A 25,667-nucleotide genomic window follows, 5' to 3' on the forward strand; every position below is an offset into this window, starting at 1 on the left:
TTACCACTCAGGGGGAGGGCAGTTTGACACCCTCTCTCTTTTATACACACAAACAAACTCTCGCTCTCACTTTATCTCTCACTTACTTTCTATTTCGCTCTCTCTCTCCGGTTCACTCGTTCTCTTCCACTGTTATTAAATTTTTTCTCTCTGGGAGACGGTTGGGCTGGTCTTTTCAGAGAGTGAAGTCATAGTGATTTAGTTCAGAGCACAGGGCCTCCTTCTGTGCTGTGAGACACTCACGTTAAGCCTTAAACACTGGGGATATCCTTTTATGGTACTTTTGCAGCGGGACACTTTTGGTAAGCAGAGTCATTGAATATCTCAACAGTTGAATTTTTTGTTTTCGTTTTTCTGAGGCACCTGGTGAGAGATTTTCACCACCCATTTCATTTTCATTTGAATATTAACAATCGTTTTTTTTCTTTTCTTATTCTAACATTTGTCATGGAAGTACACCAAATATTTGAGTGGTTATTTGTGATTTTCATGGCTGCTTGTGGTTGTTGTCTTGGTTTGTCTCAGTGAGGAGGTGAGCAGACATGGCTTCACAGTCATCGTTGACATGCGAGGCTCTAAGTGGGACAGCATCAAGCCTCTGCTGAAGATCCTGCAGGAGTCCTTCCCTTCCTGCATCCAAGTCGCCCTCATCATCAAACCAGACAACTTCTGGCAGAAACAGAGGACCAATTTCGGGAGCTCCAAGTTTGAATTTGAGGTAGGTTCACCCTGCATAGTCTCTTGTGATGACATTCATACAGAATAAATAATTTGAGCGAGCGAGCTAGCTACCTAGCGCGAGATTGGCTTATGGGTTCTGAGAATTGTACTATAGCATTATGACTCAACCGCTTTAATAATAATATGCCATTTAGCAGATGCTTTTATCCAACGCGACTTACAGTCATGCGTGCATAACATTTTGTGTATGGGTGGTCCCGGGGATCGAACCCACTACCTTGGCGTTACAAGCGCTGTGCTCTATCAGCTGAGCTACAGAGGACCGCTTTGAATCGATCATCAGATGTGGATCTTTTCCCAAAAGTGTCTGAGGAGATTGAATGTCTTAATCATCTTTAGGCTATACTGAGAATATGTCTGTAGTCTCTGGAGATGTAAGGCATGAGGAAATTAGTTTGCAATTTGAATGTTTTTATTAGTTTTTCTTCAAATGAATTGTTTGCCTTCAAATGTAATGAAAGTTGTGTATAAGTGTTCCACGATGTGGTTATGAGCCCTTGGAAGTGGTGTGTGGAATTGGAAAGTGATATTAAAGCTGTGACAGAGAGAGTCCCGTGTGGGTAGGAAGCTGGAGCTGTTAAATTTAGTTCTGACCTATTTAGTGTGGAACAAGGATATATGGGCCGCAGAGAGAGCAGAGTCTCAGTAAAGAGGGCAGTTTGATTAGGGACATCCAGATTGGCGTTAGTCAGAGCCCATTCACTGCTAAAGAATACCCAACATACACATGAATGGGCTTTAAAGAGCTGTGGATACTGCATGTGTTGATGTTATCGCTTAGGGATTTTATCCATGTGTTATGACTGGTAACATGGCTGCAGCTAAAATTACTGGAATGTTTTTGCCTACCTTTTCAAGTAAACATTGGACGTAATAGATCTGTTGTTGACCACTCCTCATAATCCATGTTTAATTATGTTGGTTATAGAATTTTGACTCACAGTGATAACAGAATCTATTCTATTGGTTTAGTAACATGATAGTCATTATAATAATGATATCTGCATCTCGGGCGTCTCATGCATTAGGGTGTAATTTGATTGTGCCTCTCCCATAGAATAAGAATGACGTCTAAGTGTCATAAGATGACATTCTATTTCTCGGATCTCCTTCCATACCTTCCTCATAGACTGCGGTTTATATTAGTGTCTGAACCCTCTTCCTCCAGACGGTCATGGTGTCTCTCGAGGGCCTGACCAAGGTGGTGGACCCCTCCCAGCTGACGTCAGACTTCGAGGGCAGCCTGGAGTACGACCACGACGAGTGGATTGAGGTGCGCGTGGCCTTCGAGGACTTCGCCGGCGATGCCGCCCGGGCTTTGGCGCGGCTGGAGGAGCTGCAGGAGACCCTGGCGCAGCGTGACCTTCCGCGCGACCTGGAGGGGGCACGGCGCCTCATGGAGGAACACGCCTCACTCAAGAAGAGGGCCACCAAGGCCTCGGTGGAGGAGTTGGACACACAGGGACGCAGGCTGCTCCAAAGACTACAGCAGGGTAGTGTCACCCCTGGAGGCTACACTAACCGTGGCGGCGGGGGAACGGATGCTAACGATGGGCTCACAGGCCACCCAGATGCCCACAACCTGGTGCCCAAAGTGAGTGCCCTGCTGGACAAGCTGCATGGCACACGCCAGCACCTGCAGCAGCTGTGGCACATGCGCAAGCTGAAACTGGACCAGTGCTTCCAGCTGCGGCTGTTTGAGCAGGATGCAGAGAAGGTGGGTTATGAACTAACTATACACTGCTTTCACTGTTGTGTTAATAGAACAAGGCTTGTTTCTAATCAAATGACTCACATTTTAGTCCATATCTTTCATCCTAGCATTCGTAACTAGAAAGAAAGCAGTCTGTATTTGCACTAAGAATATTACTTCATAGCAAATAAAAAATCTGGCGAACAGAATGGGATAAGTAGCTGCAGGAGTAATGGTGCTTGTTTGCAGTATACTGTAATGGCCCATAGCCTGTCAGTGTGCATAGATCCAGCTACAGTTATATGGATGTCATGCAGCTATCAGCCAGATGGTGATGTGATGCCTGCCTGCTGTGGAAACAGACATGTTTGTCAGTTAGTCAGAGCAAAGCTTTAATTACATCTCCCCACCACCATCTCCTCTTCCTCCTCCTCTTCCTATACCACCACCTCATCCTCTTCTTCCTCTTCCTCCTCTTCCTCCCCAAGCATGTCATTATTGTCCCCGGTTATTAAAGCATGTCTCAGAGGTCAAGTTGAAATGGTAGCTGTCACGCTGAGGTTTCTTATCAGCTAGAGGTCACTCCAGGGTGACACGAATCTCGACCAGCTGTCTGGCGTTCTCATTGACAACATCACGAGTGTAGGCAGTATAACAACATGACACTAGGGTCAGGGTGACACACAGTTCAATACAGTGGAGTGGAGTCATTCCATCTGCCTCCCTGAGAGTCCAAACATCCATGTCATCAGCCTTTAGCCCAGCCCCCCCCCCCCCCCTCTCTGTCGCTCTCTGTCTCTCTCTCTCTCTCTTCCCCAGAGCTGTAAGATATAGTACCTGCTAATAGAGATCTTCTTCTGTGTGCTTGTGCCTGCCTGCGTGCGTGTTTGTGTGCCCATGGGTGTGTGTGTGTGTTGCGCCGTCCACAGATGTTTGACTGGATCATGCACAACAAGGGCCTGTTCCTGACCAGCTACACAGAGATAGGAGGGAACCACCAGCATGCCGGGGAGCTGCAGACCCAGCACAACCACTTTGCCATGAACTGTATGGTAAGAATACACTCTTCTACATTACTGATTGACTCAAGCCGTCCGTCGCCTGCCTGTGTCTGTCTGTCTGTGTCTGTGTGTTTGTCTGTGTGCGTGTATGTGTGTGCTGACCGCCCTGGCCCTCCCTGGCTGCCTGCAGGGTTTAAAGGCCCTAGCTGTGTTCTTTAGGGGAAGATGATAAATCACTTGGTCTCCCTGCCCTCTCTCCCTCCCTCCATTCCTCCTTGCCCTCTCCAGCCCTCCCCTGTGCCTTGCCCTGGTTGTCAGTAGTCAGTACAGGGCCCTAGCTCCGGCCCCCATCTACTCTCTGCTGCTCATGGGACCAACCAGGGAAAAATGAGGGCATGAATTGAATCAAATCAAATTTTATTGGTCACATGCGCCGAATACAACAGGTGCAGACATTACAGTGAAATGCTTACTTACAGCCCTTAACCAACAGTGCATTTATTTTAAACAAAAAAGTAAGAATAAAACAACAACAAAAAAGTGTTGAGAAAAAAAGAGCAGAAGTAAAATAAAGTGACAGTAGGGAGGCTATATATACAGTAAAATAAAGTGACAGTAGGGAGGCTATATATACAGGGGGGTACCGTTGCATAGTCAATGTGCGGGGGCACCGGCTAGTTGAGGTAGTTGAGGTAATATGTACATGTGGGTAGAGTTAAAGTGACTATGCATAAATACTTAACAGAGTAGCAGCAGCGTAAAAAGGATGGGGTGGGGGGGGCAGTGCAAATAGTCCGGGTAGCCATGATTAGCTGTTCAGGAGTCTTATGGCTTGGGGGTAGAAGCTGTTGAGAAGTCTTTTGGACCTAGACTTGGCACTCCGGTACCGCTTGCCGTGCGGTAGCAGAGAGAACAGTCTATGACTAGGGTGGCTGGAGTCTTTGACAATTTTGAGGGCCTTCCTCTGACACCGCCTGGTATAGAGGTCCTGGATGGCAGGGAGCTTTGCCCCAGTGATGTACTGGGCCGTACGCACTACCCTCTGTAGTGCCTTGCGGTCAGAGGCCAAGCAGTTGCCATACCAGGCGGTGATGCAACCAGTCAGGATGCTCTCGATGGTGCAGCTGTAGAATTTTTTGAGGATCTGAGGACCCATGCCAAATCTTTTTAGTCTCCTGAGGGGGAATAGGCTTTGTCGTGCCCTCTTCACGACTGTCTTGGTGTGTTTGGACCATGATAGTTCGTTGGTGATGTGGACACCAAGGAACTTGAAGCTCTCAACCTGTTCCACTACAGCCCCGTCGATGAGAATGGGGGCGTGCTCAGTCCTCTTTTTTTTCCTGTAGTCCACAATCATCTCCTTTGTCTTGGTCACGTTGAGGGAGAGGTTGTTGTCCTGGCACCACACGGCCAGATCTCTGACCTCCTCCCTATAGGCTGTCTCATCGTTGTCGGTGATCAGGCCTACCACTGTTGTGTCGTCGGCAAACTTAATGATGGTGTTGGAGTCGTGCCTGGCCATGCAGTCATGGGTGAACAGAGAGTACAGGAGGGGACTGAGCACGCACCCCTGAGGGGCCCCCGTGTTGAGGATCAGTGTGGCAGATGTGTTGTTACCTACCCTTACCACCTGGGGGCGGCCCGTCAGGAAGTCCAGGATCCAGTTGCAGAGGGAGGTGTTTAGTCCCAGGATCCTTAGCTTAGTGATGAGCTTAGAGGGCACTATGGTGTTGAATGCTGAGCTGTAGTCAATGAATAGCATTCTCACGTAGGTGTTCCTCTTGTCCAGGTGGGAAAGGGCAGTGTGGAGTGCGATAGAGATTGCATCATCTGTGGATCTGTTGGGGCGGTATGCAAATTGGAGTGGGTCTAGGGTTTCTGGGATTATGCTGTTGATGTGAGCCATGACCAGTCTTTCAAAGCACTTCATGGCTACAGACGTCAGTGCTACGGGTCGGTAGTCATTTAGGCAGGTTATCTTAGAGTTCTTGGGCACGGGGACTATGGTGGTCTGCTTGAAACATGTTGGTATTACAGACTCAGTCAGGGACATGTTGAAAATGTCAGTGAAGACACTTGCCAGTTGGTCAGCACATGCTCGGAGTACACGTCCTGGTAATCCGTCTGGCCCTGCGGCCTTGTGAATGTTGACCTGCTTAAAAGTCTTACTCACATCGGCTACGGAGAGCGTGATCACATAGTCGTCCGGAACAGCTGGTGCTCTCGTGCATGCTTCAGTGTTGCTTGCCTCGAAGCGAGCATAGAAGTGGTTTAGCTCGTCTGGTAGGCTTGTGTCACTGGGCAGCTCGCGGCTGTGCTTCCCTTTGTAGTCTGTAATAGTTTTCAAGCCCAAGCCCTTGCTTTTTGTTGTACTGTATTTTGGGGATTCTCTAGATCAGGGATCATCAACTAGATTCAGCCGCGGGCCGATTTTTTTCTTGAGCGGATGGTTGGAGGGCCGGAACATAATTACAAATAATTTTTTGACTACAAATTGACCGCAAGAAGCCCAAACAGATATAATATTTGACAGAAAAATTTGTATATGATCACGTCTCTCTATTATGTGTGGGTATACTTAGGAACAGATTTCCCAAATAAAAATAACTTGGAGCTGATTTCCTGGTGTTTTTACCGTTTTTTATTTTTTTACATGTCTAACAATGAAAATTCAACCCCCCAAAAAATAACAATGAAACTTGTGGGGCCAAATACAACAATTTGGCCCGCTGGCCGCCAGTTGGGGAACCCTGTTCTAGATTGTATGATGGTCTAATACTGTAAAGTACACTTACACTAAGTGGCAGTGCTCTTTCTGTATGACATTGTTTCCTTGGACATATTCCTCTATACCAGGGATTCCCAAATGTTTTCACTCAGGCCCCCCGTCCAGCATTGGGGAACACCCCCCCCCCCCACGTCTATTTCAATGAGCACAAACTGTTCACACCCCTCTTGTTGATGGAAAGAATTTTGCAAGTTTAAAGCTTATTTGCTGCAATTCTACACATTTTGTCATGGGGTGCAAAGAAAATGTTGCGGTTTTAAAGCCCATTTTCTTGCAATTCTATACATTTTGCCATGTCTAATGTGTATTCATGTGATATTTGAGTAACAAATAAAGTACAACAATATCTATGGGCTAAAAAAACTAAAGAAAAAAACGTTAGCTAACATGGGCTAATTGATCTGGACATTTCTGACAAGTTATAAATAGCTCTCTAAGGTATGCAATGACTAACAGGACAAGATAAACTGATGATGCACAACCCAATTTCGAAATGTCACCTTGTGCATTCTACTATTACAACTTTCAAGAGTAAGTTTAAATCCGGACTGAGTTCCTTAAAATTCATGTATTTTATTTTATTATTATTATTAGATTTTTCTGCTGACCCCTCGCCACACAGTTTGGGAACCACTGCTCTATACAATTAAATGTTATCCTCTTATCATTTAGTATAATCTTGCTTGTAGAGGTTTATCAAGTTATTTTGTGCCGAGCCAGCCTAGCTTGTTTTGAGAAGCTGACAGACAAACAGGCCCCAGTGAGGCAGGGGGATCATCCAGACCTAGACCCAGCCCTGGTCACAGGCACACAGGCATTATTGTGCATGACTTAGCCATCAGTGTGCAGTGTCAACAATAGGCAGGGGGACTCTGGAAAAGAGGGACTGACGCCCCCTCTTCCCCAGGATGCCAAGCTTCCTGTTGACTAGAAAGACTGTGTGACTGTCAGGAACATATTTGGGAGGTAGAGCTATTTGCTGATGATGAAACTGTAAGGGTAAAATGGTAAGGTGGTATTTGTGTGCGTGCGTTTGAAAGGGCAGATTATCACAATGAAAGCATAATGGACAGCAGCAGTTGTAATCACAATGTGTTAATGTGTTCACTGTTGTGATAAATCTGCTTTTTGCCACCTTGAGTAAATATCCCAATAGCCCCGATTCCCCAGCTAGACTAGAGTTCAGCGATGCAGTTTAGGCTGGGGATGATGCTAGAGAAAAATAAAAATGATGATTATCTATGATTTTGTAATTTGTAATATGCTAATGAAAAGTATGGAGATGTGATGGTAGTCTGCCACCTATGGGGGTGTTGTAACATTACACTCTATGGTTCCACTTTGGGAAGAACATGCCCTTGACTATTGACAGAAATTCAATACCAGTTCAATAGAAAAGCAGTTGGCCATCCGATAGCGACACAACGGAAGCCTGTTTGAAACACATAATGGAAATGGTTATGCTAGAATGGACATATGATGTCATTTTCGCCTAGTCTCCTAGTGTCTCTTCTCTGTGTGAATATTAAACAAGGTAAATATGAAATAAAAATAGCCTTTCTGTCGTGTTCCTCATTTTGGAGAATCCAGCCAGTAACCCCAGGTGCTTCCTGTTTAAGACATTCTCCCCCCTCCACCCTCACCCTCTCAGAGTCTCTGAGCCTAGGGCTATGTCCCAAATGGCACCCTATTCCCTACATAGTGCACTACTTTTGACTAGAGCCATATGGCCCCTGGTCAAAAGTAGTGCACTATATAGGGAATAGGGTGCCATTTGGGATGCAGCCTTGGATTATGGGTGTATGCCAAGTCCTCCATTACAGTGTCAGTCTCATTGATTAGTTCTTCCTGTTCCATCCTGATCCTATCTCCTATCTGTAACGTTGCCTGTTTGTTTACACCGAAAACACGATGGAAACACTATCACTATCATGTTCACTATACACCCGATGTCGGACCAGTCCCTTTGGCGTAGACAAATAACTCTTGATTACATTTGTTTTGAATTCCCCAAGTCTGGGATGTGGAGATGGAAAGCAGCCACACTTCATATCTTTGCCATGCAAAAATGGGCTTTGTGACAGTAGTATAAGTGCCAGTATTTTCCTCTGTGGAGTGGACCCTCCCTGCTCTAAGTGCTCAGTATGTGTGATGCTTGAGAGACATAGGAATGTTTTGTGGTATACTGTTGTGTGGATAAGCCTTGGTGTTGTATGTCATGTGATCAGTCAATGGATACTATGCAGAGGCCTGACCCAGTGTTTTCTTTCCCTTAAACCCACATCCTCCAGGAGTTTTAGATTAGACCTGTCCTCCGGCTAAGATACCATGCTGTCTGTCCTTTTACATCCAGGAATGAAGCCATGTAGTGGAGAGAGACTGTTATTTAGCCTCACATTTTAATGCTCCACAGATGTCAACCGGAGTCAGAGGCGTTTGTCGTTTTTCAGGAGGGCAGATGTCTTTATCTAGCCCAGCCCTGTGTGTGTCCGTCCGTATGTCTGTCTGTTTGTCCGCGTGCAGTGTTTTCAGCTCTCATCAGTTTAAACAGTGTTTGCAGACAGAGATGTTGAACATTGGTCCATTGATGCTCCCCTGCTATGGATTAGTATAATGAGGATTCACCAACCTCTGTTTCAGAGCACACTGCTGTTTTGTGTAATTCATTAAAGCCTCTCATTTAGATTAAAACCAGGCTACAAAGACCTGTAATTGTTTCAGCCAGGGGTAATTGAATGTTAACAGTCCTGCATGTAAAATTGAATAATTAATTTTAGTTTGCTGATCTATGTCTATCTTGCCACAACAGCTTTGAGTACCAAAATGAAAGGGACATGGTTTTGTTTTGTTATGTTTTTAGTGTGTGAGTAGTAGAATGACGCTGACAGCGTCAGGGAGGGTATCGATCCCTAACCGACAAAGGCTTGTGGGTTGTGTAATTACCCAGCATGCCGTAGATCTCTACAGCAGGCAGCGAGAGCTCATCAACTGTGTGTGTGTGTGTGTGGGTGTGTGTGTCTCTACAGCAGGCAGTGAGAGCTCGTCTCCCATAAACACCTCATTAAACTATTGGGATAACATTGTAGCTCTGACCACATGAAAGAGGAAGCCTACTAAAAGTAATGACCACTGTTTTTGTACAACACAGCCTGTGTGTGACTGTACCATAGACTAGATCCCCCTATTCACTTTTCCTTGAATTGGAAGTTGTACTATTACATTCAAACCCATCCAAAGTGTTCCGTTTCGAGCAGCAGGCAGGCAGTGAGCAGTGTAGCCTTAAGCCCTGTGATTACCACTGTGATATGGGTGATAAAGGAGAGGGAGAAACTCATGACCCGTGACTGAACCTCCTTTCTGTCTGGGTGGATCTCCTGCTATGCCCTCCCTTATCCTCACCTCCCCTCCCCTTCTCTCTCCCCACCCAGCCACACACAGTGCTGTGGGCGTCCATCGGGGCTGGCTGGGGCTGGCTGAGTGGAAGCATGTGGACATGTGGTCAGACTAGAGGGACTTCCTCCGCTCCCATGTGTGTAGCCCCTCCACTCCGCTCGTCTCGCTACGCTTCACAGGATAACTAACATCAGCTGCCAGCTGCACACTCACCGTCACTTCCTTAAGCTTTTGATTGGCTGCGTTTGTTGGTTCAGCAGTTGGGTGACCATTTTGAAATGTTGTAACATGTAATTTACCATGAATCTCAAGTTGTTTTTTACTTCACTGATATTCTCAATTCTGGACACATTTTTGGCTTGACCATTCTAAGTATTTTCTCAACAGGATGCAGCTTGGTTTTTGTTTCACAATACAGGCACTTAGCACAGTGCTAGTAGCCGTCTTATTTGCTGTTTCCAGTTGACAGTGTACCTCCCCTCTGTTCACTGTAACATAAGAGAGTAGAGGCCAAGGATAGCTGGTGTTTTTGTTTGGACTGAAGTGGTTATTTTCTCTTCTCAGTGAGTAATAGTCTCTCTGGGTGTTTGTGTATGATTTGGACTGGGTTGTGTGTGTGTGTGTAGGTTGTGTGTGTGTCTCCTGTGTTAACCTCCCAGGCCCTTACTATTGACGTAGGCCCTCCTGTGGCCGGGGCTGTAGCCATGGCCCACCCTGTGCTGATCTATGTCTTTCTAACCCTCCCTCTCTGTCTGCCGGTCTGTCTTTCTGTTTCCCTCTCTCTCTGTCTCTGTCTGTCTGTCTGCTTGTCCCTCTCTGTCTCCCTCCTTCCCTTCCTGCCCGTCTCTGTCTCCTTCCCTCCTTCCTGCCCCTCTCTGTCTCCCTCCCTCCCTGTCTCAGTCTGTCACCCTGTCTGTCTGTCTCCCTCTCTGTCTCAGTCTGTCACCCTGTCTGTCTGTCTCCCTCCTTCCCTGTCTCAGTCTGTCACCCTGTCTGTCTGTCTCCCTCTCTGTCTCAGTCTGTCACCCTGTCTGTCTGTCTCCCTCTCTGTCTCAGTCTGTCACCCTGTCTGTCTGTCTCCCTCCTTCCCTGTCTCAGTCTGTCACCCTGTCTGTCTGTCTCCCTCTCTGTCTCAGTCTGTCACCCTGTCTGTCTGTCTCCCTCTCTGTCTCAGTCTGTCACCCTGTCTGTCTGTCTCCCTCTCTGTCTCAGTCTGTCACCCTGTCTGTCTGTCACCCTGTCTGTCTGTCTCCCTCTCTGTCTCAGTCTGTCACCCTGTCTGTCTGTCTCCCTCCCTCTCTGTCTGTCTGTCACCCTGTCTGTCTCCCTCCCTCCCTGTCTCAGTCTGTCACCCTGTCTGTCTGTCTCCCTCCCTCTCTGTCTCAGTCTGTCACCCTGTCTGTCTCCCTCCCTCTCTGTCTCCCTCCCGCTCTGTCTCCCTCCCTCTCTGTCTGTCTACCCTGTCTGTCTGTCTCCCTCCCTCTCTCCCTCTGTCTATGTAAATATTGGTTACACTTTACTTAAAGCCTTCTCCCCTCTCCTTACAGAATGTCTATCATGTCCCCTCCCTCTCCTTACAGAATATCTATGTAACTATTAACCTTGTCATGTCTTCTCCCCTCTTACATGATATCTAATATGTCTCCTCCACTCTCCTTCCAGAATGTCTATGTAAATATCAACCGCATCATGTCTGTGGGGAACCGGCTGTTGGAGTCTGGCCACTACGCGTCGCAGCAGATCCAGCAGATCTCAGGTCAGTTGGAGCAGGAGTGGAAGGCCTTCGCTGCTGCCCTGGACGAACGCTCTACCCTGCTGGAGATGTCTGCTGCCTTCCACCTGAAGGTAGACCAGGTGAGGAGGAAGCACACACATACACACACACAACGACACTCGCACACACAGTGGGCCACTCTTGTGATTTTCTTCTCTTTTCTTCTCTCTGCCTCGGTTTTCTCCCCTTCCTCTCTCTGTCTTTCATCACTTAAGCTTTTTCTTCCCGTCTGTCTGTCACGGTTTCGGCCGAGGCTGCTCCTCTTCCTTGTTCGGGCAGGCTTCGGCGGTCGTCGTCTCCGGAGTACTAGCTGCCACCGTTCTATGTTTCATGTTCTGTTGGTTTTGTCTGTTTCATAACACCTGTCCCTTATTTGTGTCTTAATTGTTTCCCTTATTTAGTTCGTGTGTTTGGGTCAGGTGTTATGCGTGATTGTTTTGTGTCAGACTGCCTCGTTAGGGTATTTTCTCTCGTTGTTGGCTTGTCCCGAGAGTTCGCACTGCGTGCGCTTTTCTGGTGTTTTACGCATTGTGTTTTGTGCGTAATTGTTTTGCGCCACCCGGTTGGGTTGGCGACTATTTTTGTTCACGTGTTGAACGTACTATAAAGTCTATTGAAGTCATCCTGGATCCTGCGCTTGATTCCTTCCACTCATCTACACACACCACTCTGACAGAATCACGCATCCACCCATGGAATCAGCAGGAGCGACCGCGCCGACGGCCGAGATGGCTGAACGTCTTCGTGGTCAGGAGGACCGCATCAACCAGGTCTGTCATGCCCTGGAGGGGGTGATGAATACTCTGCACCGATGGGAGACCAGCGGGGTTCCCACACCTCCAGGAACCGAACCAGCCCCATCGGCCAGCCCCCCCGTCTCATCTCCGGAACCTAGTAGGATTCGGCTCTCGCTCCCGAGGGCGTACGACGGCTCCACTGCCGGGTGTCAAGGATTCCTGCTGCAGGTGGAGCTCTACCTCGCCACCGTCCACCCGGCGCCCTCGGGACACGAGAGCGTCTCAGCCCTCATCTCCTGTCTCACCGGCAAGGCGTTGGAGTGGGCCAACGCCGAGTGGAGGAGAATGGACGCCGCTACTACGAACTATGCGGAGTTCTCCCGCCGCTTCCGTGCTGTGTTCGACCATCCACCGGAAGGGAAGGCGGCGGGGGAACGTCTGTTCTACCTCCGACAGGGGATGAGGAGCGCCCAGGACTTTGCCTTAGAGTTCCGGACCCTAGCGGCTGATGCAGGGTGGAATGAGCGGGCCCTTATCGACCATTTCCGCTGCAGCCTCCGGGAGGACGTCCAGCGAGAGTTGGCGTGCAGGGACACGTCGTTGACGTTCGACCAGCTGGTCGACATGGCCATCCGGCTGGATACCCTGCTCGCCACCCGTGGGCGTCCCGGAGGGGGGGGTTCGCCCATTCCACTCTCCAGCACCTCCGAGCCGAGCCCTATGGAGCTCGGAGGTGCTGGCGCTAGGGAACGGAGGAGGAGGAGCCCGAGGGGACCTGGCCCTTGCACCAACTGTGGTCGTGGAGGACACACCGCGGCTAGGTGTTGGGGCGGGTCCTCCAGTGAGGGAGATGGCAGGTCACGCATTGGGGGGTCCCCCCAGGTGAGTAGGCGCCCTGCTTACCCAGAGCTTTCTGTCGTGCACCTAACCTTGCCTGTTTGTTTCCCACAGGTTGCACCTCGTTCCCAGCATAAGGCGCTGGTAGATTCAGGCGCAGCTGGGAATTTTGTAGATCGCCAGTTCTGTATAGAGTTAGGGATTCCCCTCCTTCCAGTGGATAAACCTTTCCCCGTCCATGCCCTAGATAGCCGTCCGTTAGGGTCTGGGTTGATTAGGGAGGTCACAGCACCCATTCAGATGACGGCGCAGGAGGGTCATGAGGAGAGAATTCAGCTCTATCTGATTGACTCTCCTGCGTATCCGGTAGTGCTGGGTCTTCCCTGGTTGATGACTCATGACCCTATTATTAGGTGGCGAGAGAAAGCTCTTAAAGGGTGGTCTGCTCAATGTGAGGGGCGGTGTCTGGGTGTTTCCATAGGGGCGACCTCGGTGGAGAGTCCGAATCTAATGCCAGCACTGCAGATTCCCCCCGAGTATGAGGATTTGGCACTGGCGTTCAGTAAGACTCGGGCGGCGCAGCTGCCGCCTCATAGACGGGGGGATTGTGCGATAGATCTCCAGTCAGGAGCAGCTCTCCCGCGGAGCCATGTGTATCCCTTGTCTCAAGAGGAGAGAAAGGCTATGGAGACATACATCTCTGAGTCTCTGAGACAGGGATACATACGGCCCTCCGTTTCACCCGCTTCCTCAAGTTTCTTTTTTGTAAAGAAAAAGGATGGAGGTCTGCGCCCGTGTATTGATTACCGCGGTCTCAATCAGATCACAGTGAAGTACAGCTATCCACTTCCTCTGATTGCGACTATGACGGAGTCACTGCACGGTGCGCAGTTCTTTACAAAATTGGATCTTAGGAGCGCATATAACTTGGTACGCATTCGAGCGGGCGATGAATGGAAGACAGCGTTTAGCACGACTTCCGGACACTACGAGTATCTAGTCATGCCATATGGGTTGATGAATGCTCCCTCAGTCTTCCAATCCTTCGTCGATGAGATTTTCCGGGACATGCAGGGACAGGGAGTAGTTGTGTACATCGACGACATTCTGGTGTATAGTCCTACCCGTGCTGAGCATGTAGCCCTGGTGCGCCGAGTATTGAGGAGGCTGTTGGAGCATGACCTATATGTCAAGGCAGAGAAATGTCTGTTTTTCCAGAAGTCGGTCTCCTTTCTGGGTTACCAGTTGTCTGCGTCAGGGGTGAAGATGGAGGTAGACCGGGCGTCAGCTGTGCGTAATTGGCAGACCCCAACCACTGTGAAGGAGGTGCAACGGTTCTTGGGTTTTGCGAATTATTACCGGAGGTTTATCCGGGGTTTTGGACAGGTGGCAGCTCCCATAACGTCTCTGTTAAAGGGGGGTCCGGTGCGCTTGCGGTGGTCAGCTGAGGCGGACAGGGCATTTGGGAGACTAAAGGACCTGTTTACCTCGGCGCCGGTGTTGGCGCATCCGGATCCTTCTTTACCGTTCCAAGTAGAGGTGGACGCGTCAGAGGCCGGGATAGGGGCCGTTCTTTCCCAGCGTTCTGGCACTCCACCTAAACTCCGTCCCTGTGCGTTCTACTCTAAGAAGCTCAGTCCGGCGGAGCGGAATTATGACGTAGGAGACAGGGAGCTGTTAGCCGTGGTACAGGCCCTAAAGGTGTGGCGGCATTGGCTCGAGGGGGCTCAACACCCTTTCCTCATTCTAACTGACCATCGTAACCTGGAGTACATCCGGGCAGCTAGGAGACTGAATCCTCGCCAGGCTCGTTGGACTATGTTCCTAGCCCGGTTTGTGTTTAAGATCACATACATCCCTGGGTCCCAGAACGGGAAGGCAGATGCGCTGTCTCGGCGGTATGACGCAGAGGAGAGGTCAGTTGAGTCCACGCCCATACTACCGGAGTCTTGTCTGGTTGCTCCGGTGGTGTGGGAGGTTGATGGTGAGATCGAGCGGGCGTTACGCACCGACCCGAGTCCTCCACAGTGTCCTGTGGGTCGGACGTACGTTCCGCTCGAGGTACGCGATCGCCTCATTTGTTGGGCTCATACGTCCCCCTCCTCTGGCCATCCGGGTATCGGCCGGACAGTGCACTGCCTTAGCACGAAGTACTGGTGGCCAACGTTAGCTAGGGATGTGAGGATTTATGTCTCCTCCTGTTCGGTGTGTGCCCAGTGTAAGGCGCCCAGACATTTGCCCAGGGGTAAGTTACAACCCCTGCCTATTCCACAACGACCCTGGTCCCACCTCTCGGTGGATTTTGTTACCGACCTCCCCCCCTCACAGGGGAATACTACCATCCTGGTCGTTGTGGATCGGTTCTCTAAGGCCTGTCGTCTCCTTCCCATGCCGGGTCTACCCACTGCCCTACAGACCGCTGAGGCTCTGTTCACCCATGTCTTCCGGCATTACGGGGTACCCGAGGATATAGTGTCTGACCGAGGCCCCCAGTTCACCTCTAGGGTGTGGAGAGCATTTATGGAACGGTTGGGGGTTTCGGTAAGCCTTACCTCGGGGTACCACCCGGAGAGTAATGGGCAGGTTGAACGTGTCAACCAGGATGTGGGTAGGTTTCTGAGGTCATACTGTCAGGGCCGGCCGGAGGAGTGGGCGAGATATGTGCCCTGGGCCGAGATGGCACAGAACTCTCTTCGCCACTCCTCCACCCAACTAACCCCTTTTCAGTGTGTATTAGGGTACCAGCCGGTTCTGGCACCATGGCATGAGAGCCAGATCGAGGCCCCCGCTGTGGATGAGTGGGTGCGGCGCTCGGAGGAGACGTGGGACGCTGCACACGTCCATCTGCAGCGTGCCATACGTCGACAGAAGACGAGCGCCGACCTACACCGCAGTGAGGGGCCAGTGTACGCACCTGGAGATCGAGTCTGGCTCTCAACCAGAAACCTGCCCCTCCGCCTGCCCTGCCGGAAGCTGGGTCGGCGGTTTGTGGGGCCATTTAAAGTCCTGAGGAGATTGAACGAGGTGAGTTATAGGTTAGAACTACCTGTTGATTACAAAAATATTAACCCCTCGTTCCATGTGTCTCTCCTCAGGCCGGTGGTAGCTGGTCCACTCCAGGACTTTGAGATTGAGGAGACTCCTCCGCCCCCGTTGGACATCGAGGGGGCTCCGGCGTACACCGTGAGGTCCATCCTGGATTCTAGACGCCGGATGGGGGGTCTTCAATATCTCGTGGAGTGGGAGGGGTACGGCCCGGAGGAGCGGTGCTGGGTGCCAAGGAGGGACGTTTTAGACCAGTCCCTACTGACCGATTTCCATCGGGGTCATCCTGCGCGCCCTGCTCCGCGTCGTCCGGGTCGTCCCCGAGCTCCGGGTCGGCGCACGGCTGGAGCCGCGCGTCAAGGGGGGGGTACTGTCACGGTTTCGGCCGAGGCTGCTCCTCTTCCTTGTTCGGGCAGGCTTCGGCGGTCGTCGTCTCCGGAGTACTAGCTGCCACCGTTCTATGTTTCATGTTCTGTTGGTTTTGTCTGTTTCATAACACCTGTCCCTTATTTGTGTCTTAATTGTTTCCCTTATTTAGTTCGTGTGTTTGGGTCAGGTGTTATGCGTGATTGTTTTGTGTCAGACTGCCTCGTTAGGGTATTTTCTCTCGTTGTTGGCTTGTCCCGAGAGTTCGCACTGCGTGCGCTTTTCTGGTGTTTTACGCATTGTGTTTTGTGCGTAATTGTTTTGCGCCACCCGGTTGGGTTGGCGACTATTTTTGTTCACGTGTTGAACGTACTATAAAGTCTATTGAAGTCATCCTGGATCCTGCGCTTGATTCCTTCCACTCATCTACACACACCACTCTGACACTGTCTTCCTTTCTCCTCCTCCCTCTCTCCGTAACCTCTCTGCCTTCTTCTCTCTTCACCTCTATTGTAGTGCATGAGGTCAGGTTGAAACTAGATGTCCAGAGTAGCAGGGTGGGCGGTATTATTATAGACTACAGGTTTGTGTACCCTACTATCCCCAAGGATTTGAAGCTACTCCATGGACTGAATCTTACCCTGCTTTGATAGAGGCTGGATTGTAAGCCCATTTTATATATGGACTTAGTTGTTGTCATATGTTTTCCAACAAACTGATTCAAGTGGAGGTGTCGTATCTGCTGTTTGGTTGTTTGCGGTTGGCATGTGAAGCTACGTTTCAGTGCTGTGTGTGTTTGTTTACCATGGTTATAGTGAAGCTGTGGTAAACTGAGACCTCTCTGTCAGTCTGGGAACGAGCGGGGGATGGTTGAGAAGAAACACAGAGAGAGAGAGAGAGAGAGAGAGAGAGAGAGAGAGAGAGAGAGAGAGAGAGAGAGAGAGAGAGAGAGAGAGACTGAAAAAATGAAATGAGATGATGCCTCTGCCTTTTATCTCCCCGCCCTCCTCGTCCTCCATTTCTAGAATAATCACTTGTTTTGTGTCGTTATTCTCCTGAAGTGCCTCTACTTTCTGTCCTACTTTCCTCTCCTCCTCTCCCTGGCCAGCTCCCACAGGAACAGATGAGAATAGTTCCTATGTCTTAATGGTATTGTAGTACGCTGCTGGGACGATGCAGCGCTAATAATAATGCTAGCTAGGGCTGCCTGAAAGGCAATATGTTGCTTTCGTCCCCTGCCATGAATGTGTAATTGACTGATATACTAAACAGACAGACAGACAGGCAGACAGAGAGGGAGGGTTAGAAAGACATAGACAGACATGAGGACAAGTATAAGTATTTTTCATTGCCTGTTTTTGCCCTGTACACGTTTTTGTATTTTAGATCAAGAGTGTTTTTGTGTGCACTAGTTACTGTGGTTGGATGATTGCACATACAAATGCTGTGGTACATTTAGGTAGTCATGACGCTATTCCATCCTTCTAAAATAGAAAAGTGTTCAAGTAGTGGAACTAATGTGCCGTTTAGAATTAGCATAATATACCTTTAACCTGCTATTGGTTTTGATCTCCCTTCTTTCTGTAACACACACCACCATGTACACACACCCTTGTGATGACCATTATAATGTCTGATCATGTGTGTGTCCTCCAGTACATGAGTAATGTGGAGCCGTGGTGTAAGGCGTGTGGAGAGGGAGACCTGCCCTCTGAGCTACAGGACTTGGAGGACACCATCCACCATCACACAGGACTCTATGAACACATCACCACTGCCTACTCTGAGGTACTATGGGGGCTGCAGTCACTACACATTCTAGTGCCCAATGCTCATGCACTGAAGTGATTAGTGGGTGATTAGCACTTTTTGTGCCGTCTTGTTTTAAAGGAAAATAAATAGCATCTGCAACGTGCACTAAAGTAATCCTGCATCATTCCGATTCAGATGTGTTTTCAAAGTTCATTGTCAACCTTTTCCCCACCTCACCTGGGATTTCTCTTCTCCTATCTTCTCCTTTCCTCTCCAGGTGAGCCAAGACGGGAAGTCCCTATTGGACAAGCTGCAGCGGCCCCTGACCCCGGGCAGTGCTGATTCGCTGATGGCCTCGGCCAACTACTCCAAGGCGGTGCACCACGTGCTGGACATCATCCACGAGGTGCTACACCACCAAAGACAACTGGAGAACATCTGGCAACACCGCAAGGTCCGGCTGCACCAGCGCCTGCAGCTCTGTGTCTTCCAACAGGACGTCCAGCAGGTACATACACACAGGCACACACACGCTTAGGCAGACGCAGGCACACACACACACAAACAAACACACAACACATAATACACACACACTGTACCATCATTGTCAGAGACCGCTATACTTATTGTACAGTGCTTTATCCATCTAAAACCTGATTTTCATGCATGTTCAAAACCAAAGAGAACCGTGTTGTAATTTTGCGGAGTACATTTAGCCCTCTCCACTTTCTTCAAAGTGTTTTCAGTGACTCCTGGGGTCTCTTTGTGAAAACGTATCTGCGTGAGTGGCTGACAGGCCCTTGTGATTAGGACTGAGCTGGTTTCTACTTCTCTGTGCCCTGTGGACATGCTCGCTATTCTCTCTTTCTCTCTCTCTCTCTCTCTCGCTCTCTCCTGCTCTCTCTCTCTCCCGCTCTCTCTCTCTGTTTCTTTCTCTCTCCTGATATGTACTAGTTGCCATGGTAATCCAATTTACTGCCACATAATGTGTTGCGTGTTCCATATGTCCCATAGAATGATGCGCTCTAAGAGGAGAGACCTTGAAAACCCACAATCAAAATCACGTTTATTCTTCTATTCAGCAATAATACTGAGATGAGGCAACTGGCCACCCATCTGTTCAATAAATAATAAGGCAATTATTAACTAAGATGTATTATCACAGTCTATAGAAATGCTGACACGTTGGTCTGTAGTGGATTATGGATTTCTTCATCCATGTTTCCTTATTAAAAGTGCCAGCCTGCGTCCCAAATGACACCCTATTCCCTATATAGTGCACTACTTTTGACCAGAGCCTTATGGACTAGGAATAGGGGGCCATTTGCGACGCAGCCCTTAACTTGGCACAGTGATGCAGAGCAGAGGGTAGAGGGTGGGTCTGACTGGGAAGGCATTATGTTATGGCAGTAGCCTTGGACAGAACAGGGCCTCAATAGAGCTTTCCCAGACACAGTCCGTCAATCTAAAGGTCCCGAAGCTCCCCCTTGTGGCACAGCACATCAGATCAGCCTATACATACAAGTAACATCCCTGTTCATAGGCTAGTTGTCACCACACCTGGGTTCAAATAGTATCCGTTTTCTTGCAAATGCTTCACGCATTTAATTGAGCCTGCATGGAGTGCTAGGTTTGGGACTAGCCTATTTAATTGGTTCCATTGTAGCTAGGCAGGCTCAATCAAACGCTCAACGTATCTGATTCCAAGTAGCGACTCTCCTAACGTATATCACTGTACACAGATGATGTGATCCAGCATGTGCTACATCACTCTAGTGCCTTTATTAGACAGGGCTCTGGCAAACCCTCTCTGTACCAGTGTATTTCAGTCTCTCCCTCTCTCGCCCCTGTGTGTGTGTGTGTGTGTGTGTGTGTGTGTGTGTGTGTGTGTGTGTGTGTGTGTGTGTGTGTGTGTGTGTGTGTGTGTGTGTGTGTGCAGGTGCTGGACTGGATAGAGAACCATGGTGAAGCCTTCCTCAGTAAGCATACAGGAGTGGGGAAGTCCCTACACAGAGCTCGGGCCCTGCAGAAGAGACACGAGGACTTTGAGGAGGTGGCCCAGGTGAGCTGGGATACACACACACACACACACACACACACACACACACACACACACACACACACACACACACACACACACACACACACACACACACACACACACACACACACACACACACACACAGAGAGAGAGAGAAAAAAAATGTATTTTTTTGTAGTCCCGTGTAGCTCAGTTGGTAGAGCATGGCGCTTGCAACGCCAGGGTTGTGGCTTCGATTCCCACGGGGGGGCCAGTATGAAAAAAAAAAATGTATGCACTCACTAACTGTAAGTCGCTCTGGATAAGAGCGTCTGCTAAATGACTAAAAATTTTAATGTAAATTTTTTTAAACGTATTCATTTATATATTATTAGCCTGTGATGGGTGATTTGAAGGAGTCAGGCGCAGGAGGGTAAATCACAGAATAACAGGATTTATTCCGGAATACAGAGTTACGCAGTAATGCGTAAAAACAGCCCAGTGCACAAAACAGGCGCACTGGAACCAACAAGGCACACAGGAAAAATAACCCGGCGATACAAAATACAAGGAGCTCAACCGAGCTTCACTATCCTCACAATAAACAATCACACACAAAGACAAGGGGGCAGAGGGAACACTTATACAGGTACTGATGAGGGGATATGAACCAGGTGTGTGTAATAAACAAGACAAAACAAATGGAATGATGAGATGAGGAGCGGCAGTGGCTAGAAGGCCGGTGACGACGACCGCCGAAGCCTGCCCGAACAAGGAGAGGAGGCCGCTTCGAAGGAAGTTATATATATAATTACCTGTAATGTGGCAGTCCGCATAATGTCTCTTCTAATGTCCCCCTGTCCAGAACACCTATACTAACGCTGACAAGCTGCTGGAGGCAGCAGAGCAGTTGGCCCAGACAGGAGAGTGTGATCCAGAGGAGATTTACCAGGCAGCCCACCAGCTAGAGGACCGCATCCAGGACTTTGTACGTCGCGTGGAGCAACGCAAGGTCCTCCTGGACATGTCTGTGGCCTTCCACACTCACGTCAAAGAGGTACGAGCTTGGGTCATTATAATTACTGCAGGTCCCCTTACAAAACTGTACTAATGAAAGTTATTGTTGTATTCGATCTACAGTGTGTCTCTAGTCAGGGCTATGGCTCAGAGTCTACTAAATTGCATGAATCTGAGTGTGAAACGACTTTTAACCCATTTAACTATTAAAGAAAGTTGTATGTATTGAGACCTGCCAGCTAGCTGTTGTAATATTAATACCCCTCTGGAGGTGGTAATGACATCTGGTGTAGATGTTCCCATGGTAGGGCTATGAGAGGGTTCTCCACTGCTCACCCTGAGGAAAGTTTAAGTTCTGCCTTTAAAGGTGTTCAACCTCCCCCTCGCCCCAGCCCAGTTAGTGTTGTGATAGAGATGACAGCCAGCCAGGGTAATAAGAGGTTTGATACAGGAGTTTAGTGGCATGAAGAATGTATTACATCAGTACTGCCACACAACACACAGCCCACACACTGAAGAGTAGGAGTGTGAGTGTGTGTGCATGCGTTATATTGTATTTATACAACGGGTGGGTCTAATCCTGAATGCTGATTGGTTAAAACCGCATTCCAGCCAGTGTCTATTCCACAACTAAATCTATGACGTTAAAATGCCTATTTACTCTGTTCCATCTGACTGTGCAATCCACTGTCTCATCAGCCCAGCCAGGCAATTTATAAACTTGATCTCCACTATGAAAAGCATCTAGACATTATCTCAAATTGCTTTTGGATTAACGTTTAGTTTTCAACAGTGGAGATTTGTATAAACCTTGCTGTCTGTCTCCAACATTTGCAACGTTGTTTCAATATTCAAATTCGATCTCCAGCTGTCACGTAGTAATGAATGTGTCGGGAGTCGGGATAAGACAGGCAGGCAGGCAGCTTTTCTCAGCCAGTCGAAATCATGAATCAGCATCATTTTTATGGATATATACAAAGAAATTTCAATAGAAAACAGGTCAAACAAAGTGCAGCTAGATTGCAGTCTTTCCAGCTTCAGTTTGAAGTGATTGTGTTAGCTGTGTTGTTGGCTAGCTCCTCTGAACAACAGTGTCCTGATGAGAGAGCACATTTTCTATGCCAGGTGAAATCGCGCATCATTAGCTCATTGTTATGGATGTATCCAAATAAATGTCACTAGAAAACAGCAAATGCAAATGCAGCTACTTTGTTGTTATTCTGGCTGCACTGTTTGACGTGACTGTAAGTTAGCCGTAGTTGGCTAGCTAGCAAGCAAGGGATAAGAACGTTGCCAGCCAGTATGGCAATGGAACATTTAGAGCGAACGACTGGGTCGCGTCCATAGATACAGAACATAAAGACTTAGCGACTGGGTATTGTCTCTGGCAACCGAACCGATAGAACGAACGACCAGCCGGCATGGGTAGCAACCCTATATTTGTGTCGGGACTATATCTTGTGGAAGGATGAATTAGAATGAATAAATTAATCAAAATAACGTTTTTAATTAAAATATGTAAATCATTATTTGAATATGTTGGTAACCCGTTGTATAAAAGTGATAATGCCCGAGAAGCCGGTGTTTGGAGGATATATTGGCATGGTTTGCCGGCCCGAGACGAACACCCGTGCCAATATATCCTCCAAACACCAGCTTCTCATGCACTATCACTTAATTATGTGTGTGTGTCCTGTGACAGCGGATGGGCTGCCCAAAGTGACTCTGATACTGACACATAGGGGTATTTTCCTGTGCGTAACACATATCTCCAACAGCCTAAACACAGTGCCTCCCTCCCCTCCACTCACTACTCTCTTCTACTAGACTGGAGCCTCTAGCTATTGCCAAAACTCAGGAAGCTGTTCTGTTTCTGAAATGCCTCATATTCAAAGCTGTAATTTGTCATGTCTTTATTTGTGGTGAAGATTACTTGTGTGCTGTGTTTGAAAGGTTTCCCTTGTAATAATAATAATAATAATATGCCATTTAGCAGACGCTTTTATCCAAAGCGACTTACAGTCATGCGTGCATACATATATATATATATTTTTTTGTGTATGGGTGGTCCCGGGGATCGAACCCACTACCTTAGCGTTACAAGCGCCGTGCTCTACCAGCTGAGCTACAGAGGACCACAAGAAGGCAGACCTTGTGAATTAGTGTTTCTTCCCATTGTTCAATGTTCTGGCTGAGCGAGAGGTGACAGGTTTACCTTTAGAGGTGGTGCTTCACTATAGTGTCCTAAAAACAACGTTAAGCTTATTGTATTTTTCAAAACAAGGATCTCAAGTGTTTGATACAGTTGAAGTCGGAAATTTACATACACTTAGGTTGGTGTCATTAAAACTAGTTTTTCAACCACTCCACAAATGTCTTGTTAACAAACTATAGTTTTGGCAAGTCGGTTAGGACATCTACTTTGTGCATGACACAAGTAATTTTTCCAACAATTGTTTACAGACAGATTATTTCACTTATAATTCACTGTATCACAATTCCAGTGGGTCAGAAGTTTACATACACTAAGTTGACTGTGCCTTTAAACAGCTTGGAAAATTCCAGAAAATGATGTCATGCTTTAGAAGCTTCTGATAGGCTAATTGACATCATTTGAGTCAATTGGAGGTGTACCTGTGGATGTATTTCAAGGCCTACCTTCAAACTCAGTGCCTCTGCTTGACATCATGGGAAAATCAAAAGAAATCAGCCAAGACCTCAGAAAGAAAATTGGTTCATCCTTGGGAGCAATTTCCAAATGCCTGAAGGTACCACGTTCATCTGTAGAAACAATAGTACGCAAGTATAAACACCATGGGACCACGCAGCCGTCATACCACTCAGGAAGGAGAAGCGTTCTGTCTCCTAGAGATGAACGTACTTTGGTGCGAAAAGTGCAAATCAATCCCAGAACAACAGCAAAGGACCTTGTGAAGATGCTGGAGGAATCAGGTACAAAAGTATCAATATCCACAGTAAAATGAGTCCTATATCGACATAACCTGAAAGGCCGCTCAGCAAGGAAGAAGCCACTGCTCCAAAACCGCCATAAAAAAGCCAGACTACGGTTTGCAACTGCACATGGGGACAAAGATCGTACTTTTTGGAGAAATGTCCTCTGGTCTGAAGAAACAAAAATAGAACTGTTTGGCCATAATGACCATCGTTATGTTTGGAGGATAAAGGGGTAGGCTTGCAAGCCGAAGAACACCATCCCAACCGTGAAGCACGGGGGTGGCAGCATCATGCTGTGGGGGTGCTTTGCTGCAGGAGGGACTGGTGCACTTCACAAAATAGATGGCATCATGAGGAAGGAAAATGATGTGGATATATTGAAGCAACATCTCAAGACATCAGTCAGGAAGTTAAAGCTTGGTCGCAAATGGGTCTTCCAAATGGACAATGACCCCAAGCATACTTCCAAAGTTGTGGCAAAATGGCTTAAGGACAACAAAGTCAAGGTATTGGAGTGGCCATCACAAAGCCCTAACCTCAATCCTATAGAAAATGTGTGGGCAGAACTGAAAAAGCGTGTGTGAGCAAGGAGACCTACAAATCTGATTTAGTTACACCAGCTCTGTCAGGAGGAATGGGCCAAAATTCACCCAACTTATTGTGGGAAGCTTGTGGAAGGCTATCCGAAACGTTTGACCCAAGTTAAACAATTTAAGGGCAATGCTACCAAATACTAATTGAGTGTATGTAAACTTCTGACCCACTGGGAATGTGATGAAAGAAATAAAAGCTGAAATAAATCATTCTCTCTACTATTATTCTGACATTTCACATTCTTAAAATAAAGTGGTGATCCTAACTGACCTAAGACAGGGAATTTTCACTAGGATTAAATGTCAGGAATTGTGAAAAACTGAGTTTAAATGTATTTGGCTAAGGTGTATGTAAACTTCCGACTTCAACTGTATATGAGAAAGTTAACTTGCAATCTGTGTTGTTTAAGTCAGTGTCATTAGCTTAGGCATTATTGAACAGCATGAACCTTTCTGTAAAGGTTCTGTGCCAGCGTGCTGTACTTTACTCTGTGTGCTGACATTTATATTGTCTTACAGTACATGGCCTGATACTCATATTAATTCATCATTTATTTTATGCTACCATATGGTGTGATAACACCCATCTGTTGTATAGAGGTGGTTGGATTAGGCCAGGCCCGGTTCCAACTTTCCTCCTCTGTTCTTAGCCTGTGTTGTGTTTGCCTGTCTTTGTGTGTTATTATGGAAAAATAGAGCTGTATGAACTGGAACAAAACACATTTTGGGTCCCAAATGTCATCCTATTCCCTACATAGGACACTTATTTTGAAAAGGGCACTATGGGAGCTGGTCAAAAGTAGTGCACTATATAGGGAATAGGGTGCCATTTGGGACACAAACAAAAAAAGCGGCGGGTGGTAGATTGGGCAGGGAGGGTCCTACCTGCTGGTACGGGTGCTTTGGTTTGAGCCACCATGCTAATATAACCAGATGGTTAATCCTGCCACAATGA

At 48.0% G+C, this 25,667-nt stretch overlaps 1 protein-coding gene across 2 annotated transcripts in view; it reads left to right on the forward strand.

Annotated features, from left to right (window-relative positions):
- Nucleotides 1–529: 529 nt before the first annotated feature.
- Nucleotides 530–25,667, forward strand: part of LOC311140690 (triple functional domain protein-like) — a 78,880-nt gene continuing 53,742 nt past the window's right edge. For both annotated transcript variants that reach the window (XM_084175867.1, XM_084175868.1), the window contains exons 1-8: nt 530–718; nt 1,910–2,458; nt 3,364–3,486; nt 11,279–11,470; nt 18,032–18,163; nt 18,405–18,635; nt 20,067–20,189; nt 21,013–21,204. In XM_084175867.1, coding sequence (XP_084031993.1) covers nt 566–718; nt 1,910–2,458; nt 3,364–3,486; nt 11,279–11,470; nt 18,032–18,163; nt 18,405–18,635; nt 20,067–20,189; nt 21,013–21,204 — 1,695 coding nt within the window. In that variant the 5' untranslated portion in view covers nt 530–565. The remainder of the gene's footprint in view (nt 719–1,909; nt 2,459–3,363; nt 3,487–11,278; nt 11,471–18,031; nt 18,164–18,404; nt 18,636–20,066; nt 20,190–21,012; nt 21,205–25,667) is intronic.

The sequence above is a fragment of the Coregonus lavaretus genome (assembly GCF_964263955.1).
Source record: "Coregonus lavaretus genome assembly, chromosome: 13".
Taxonomy (NCBI): domain Eukaryota; kingdom Metazoa; phylum Chordata; class Actinopteri; order Salmoniformes; family Salmonidae; genus Coregonus; species Coregonus lavaretus.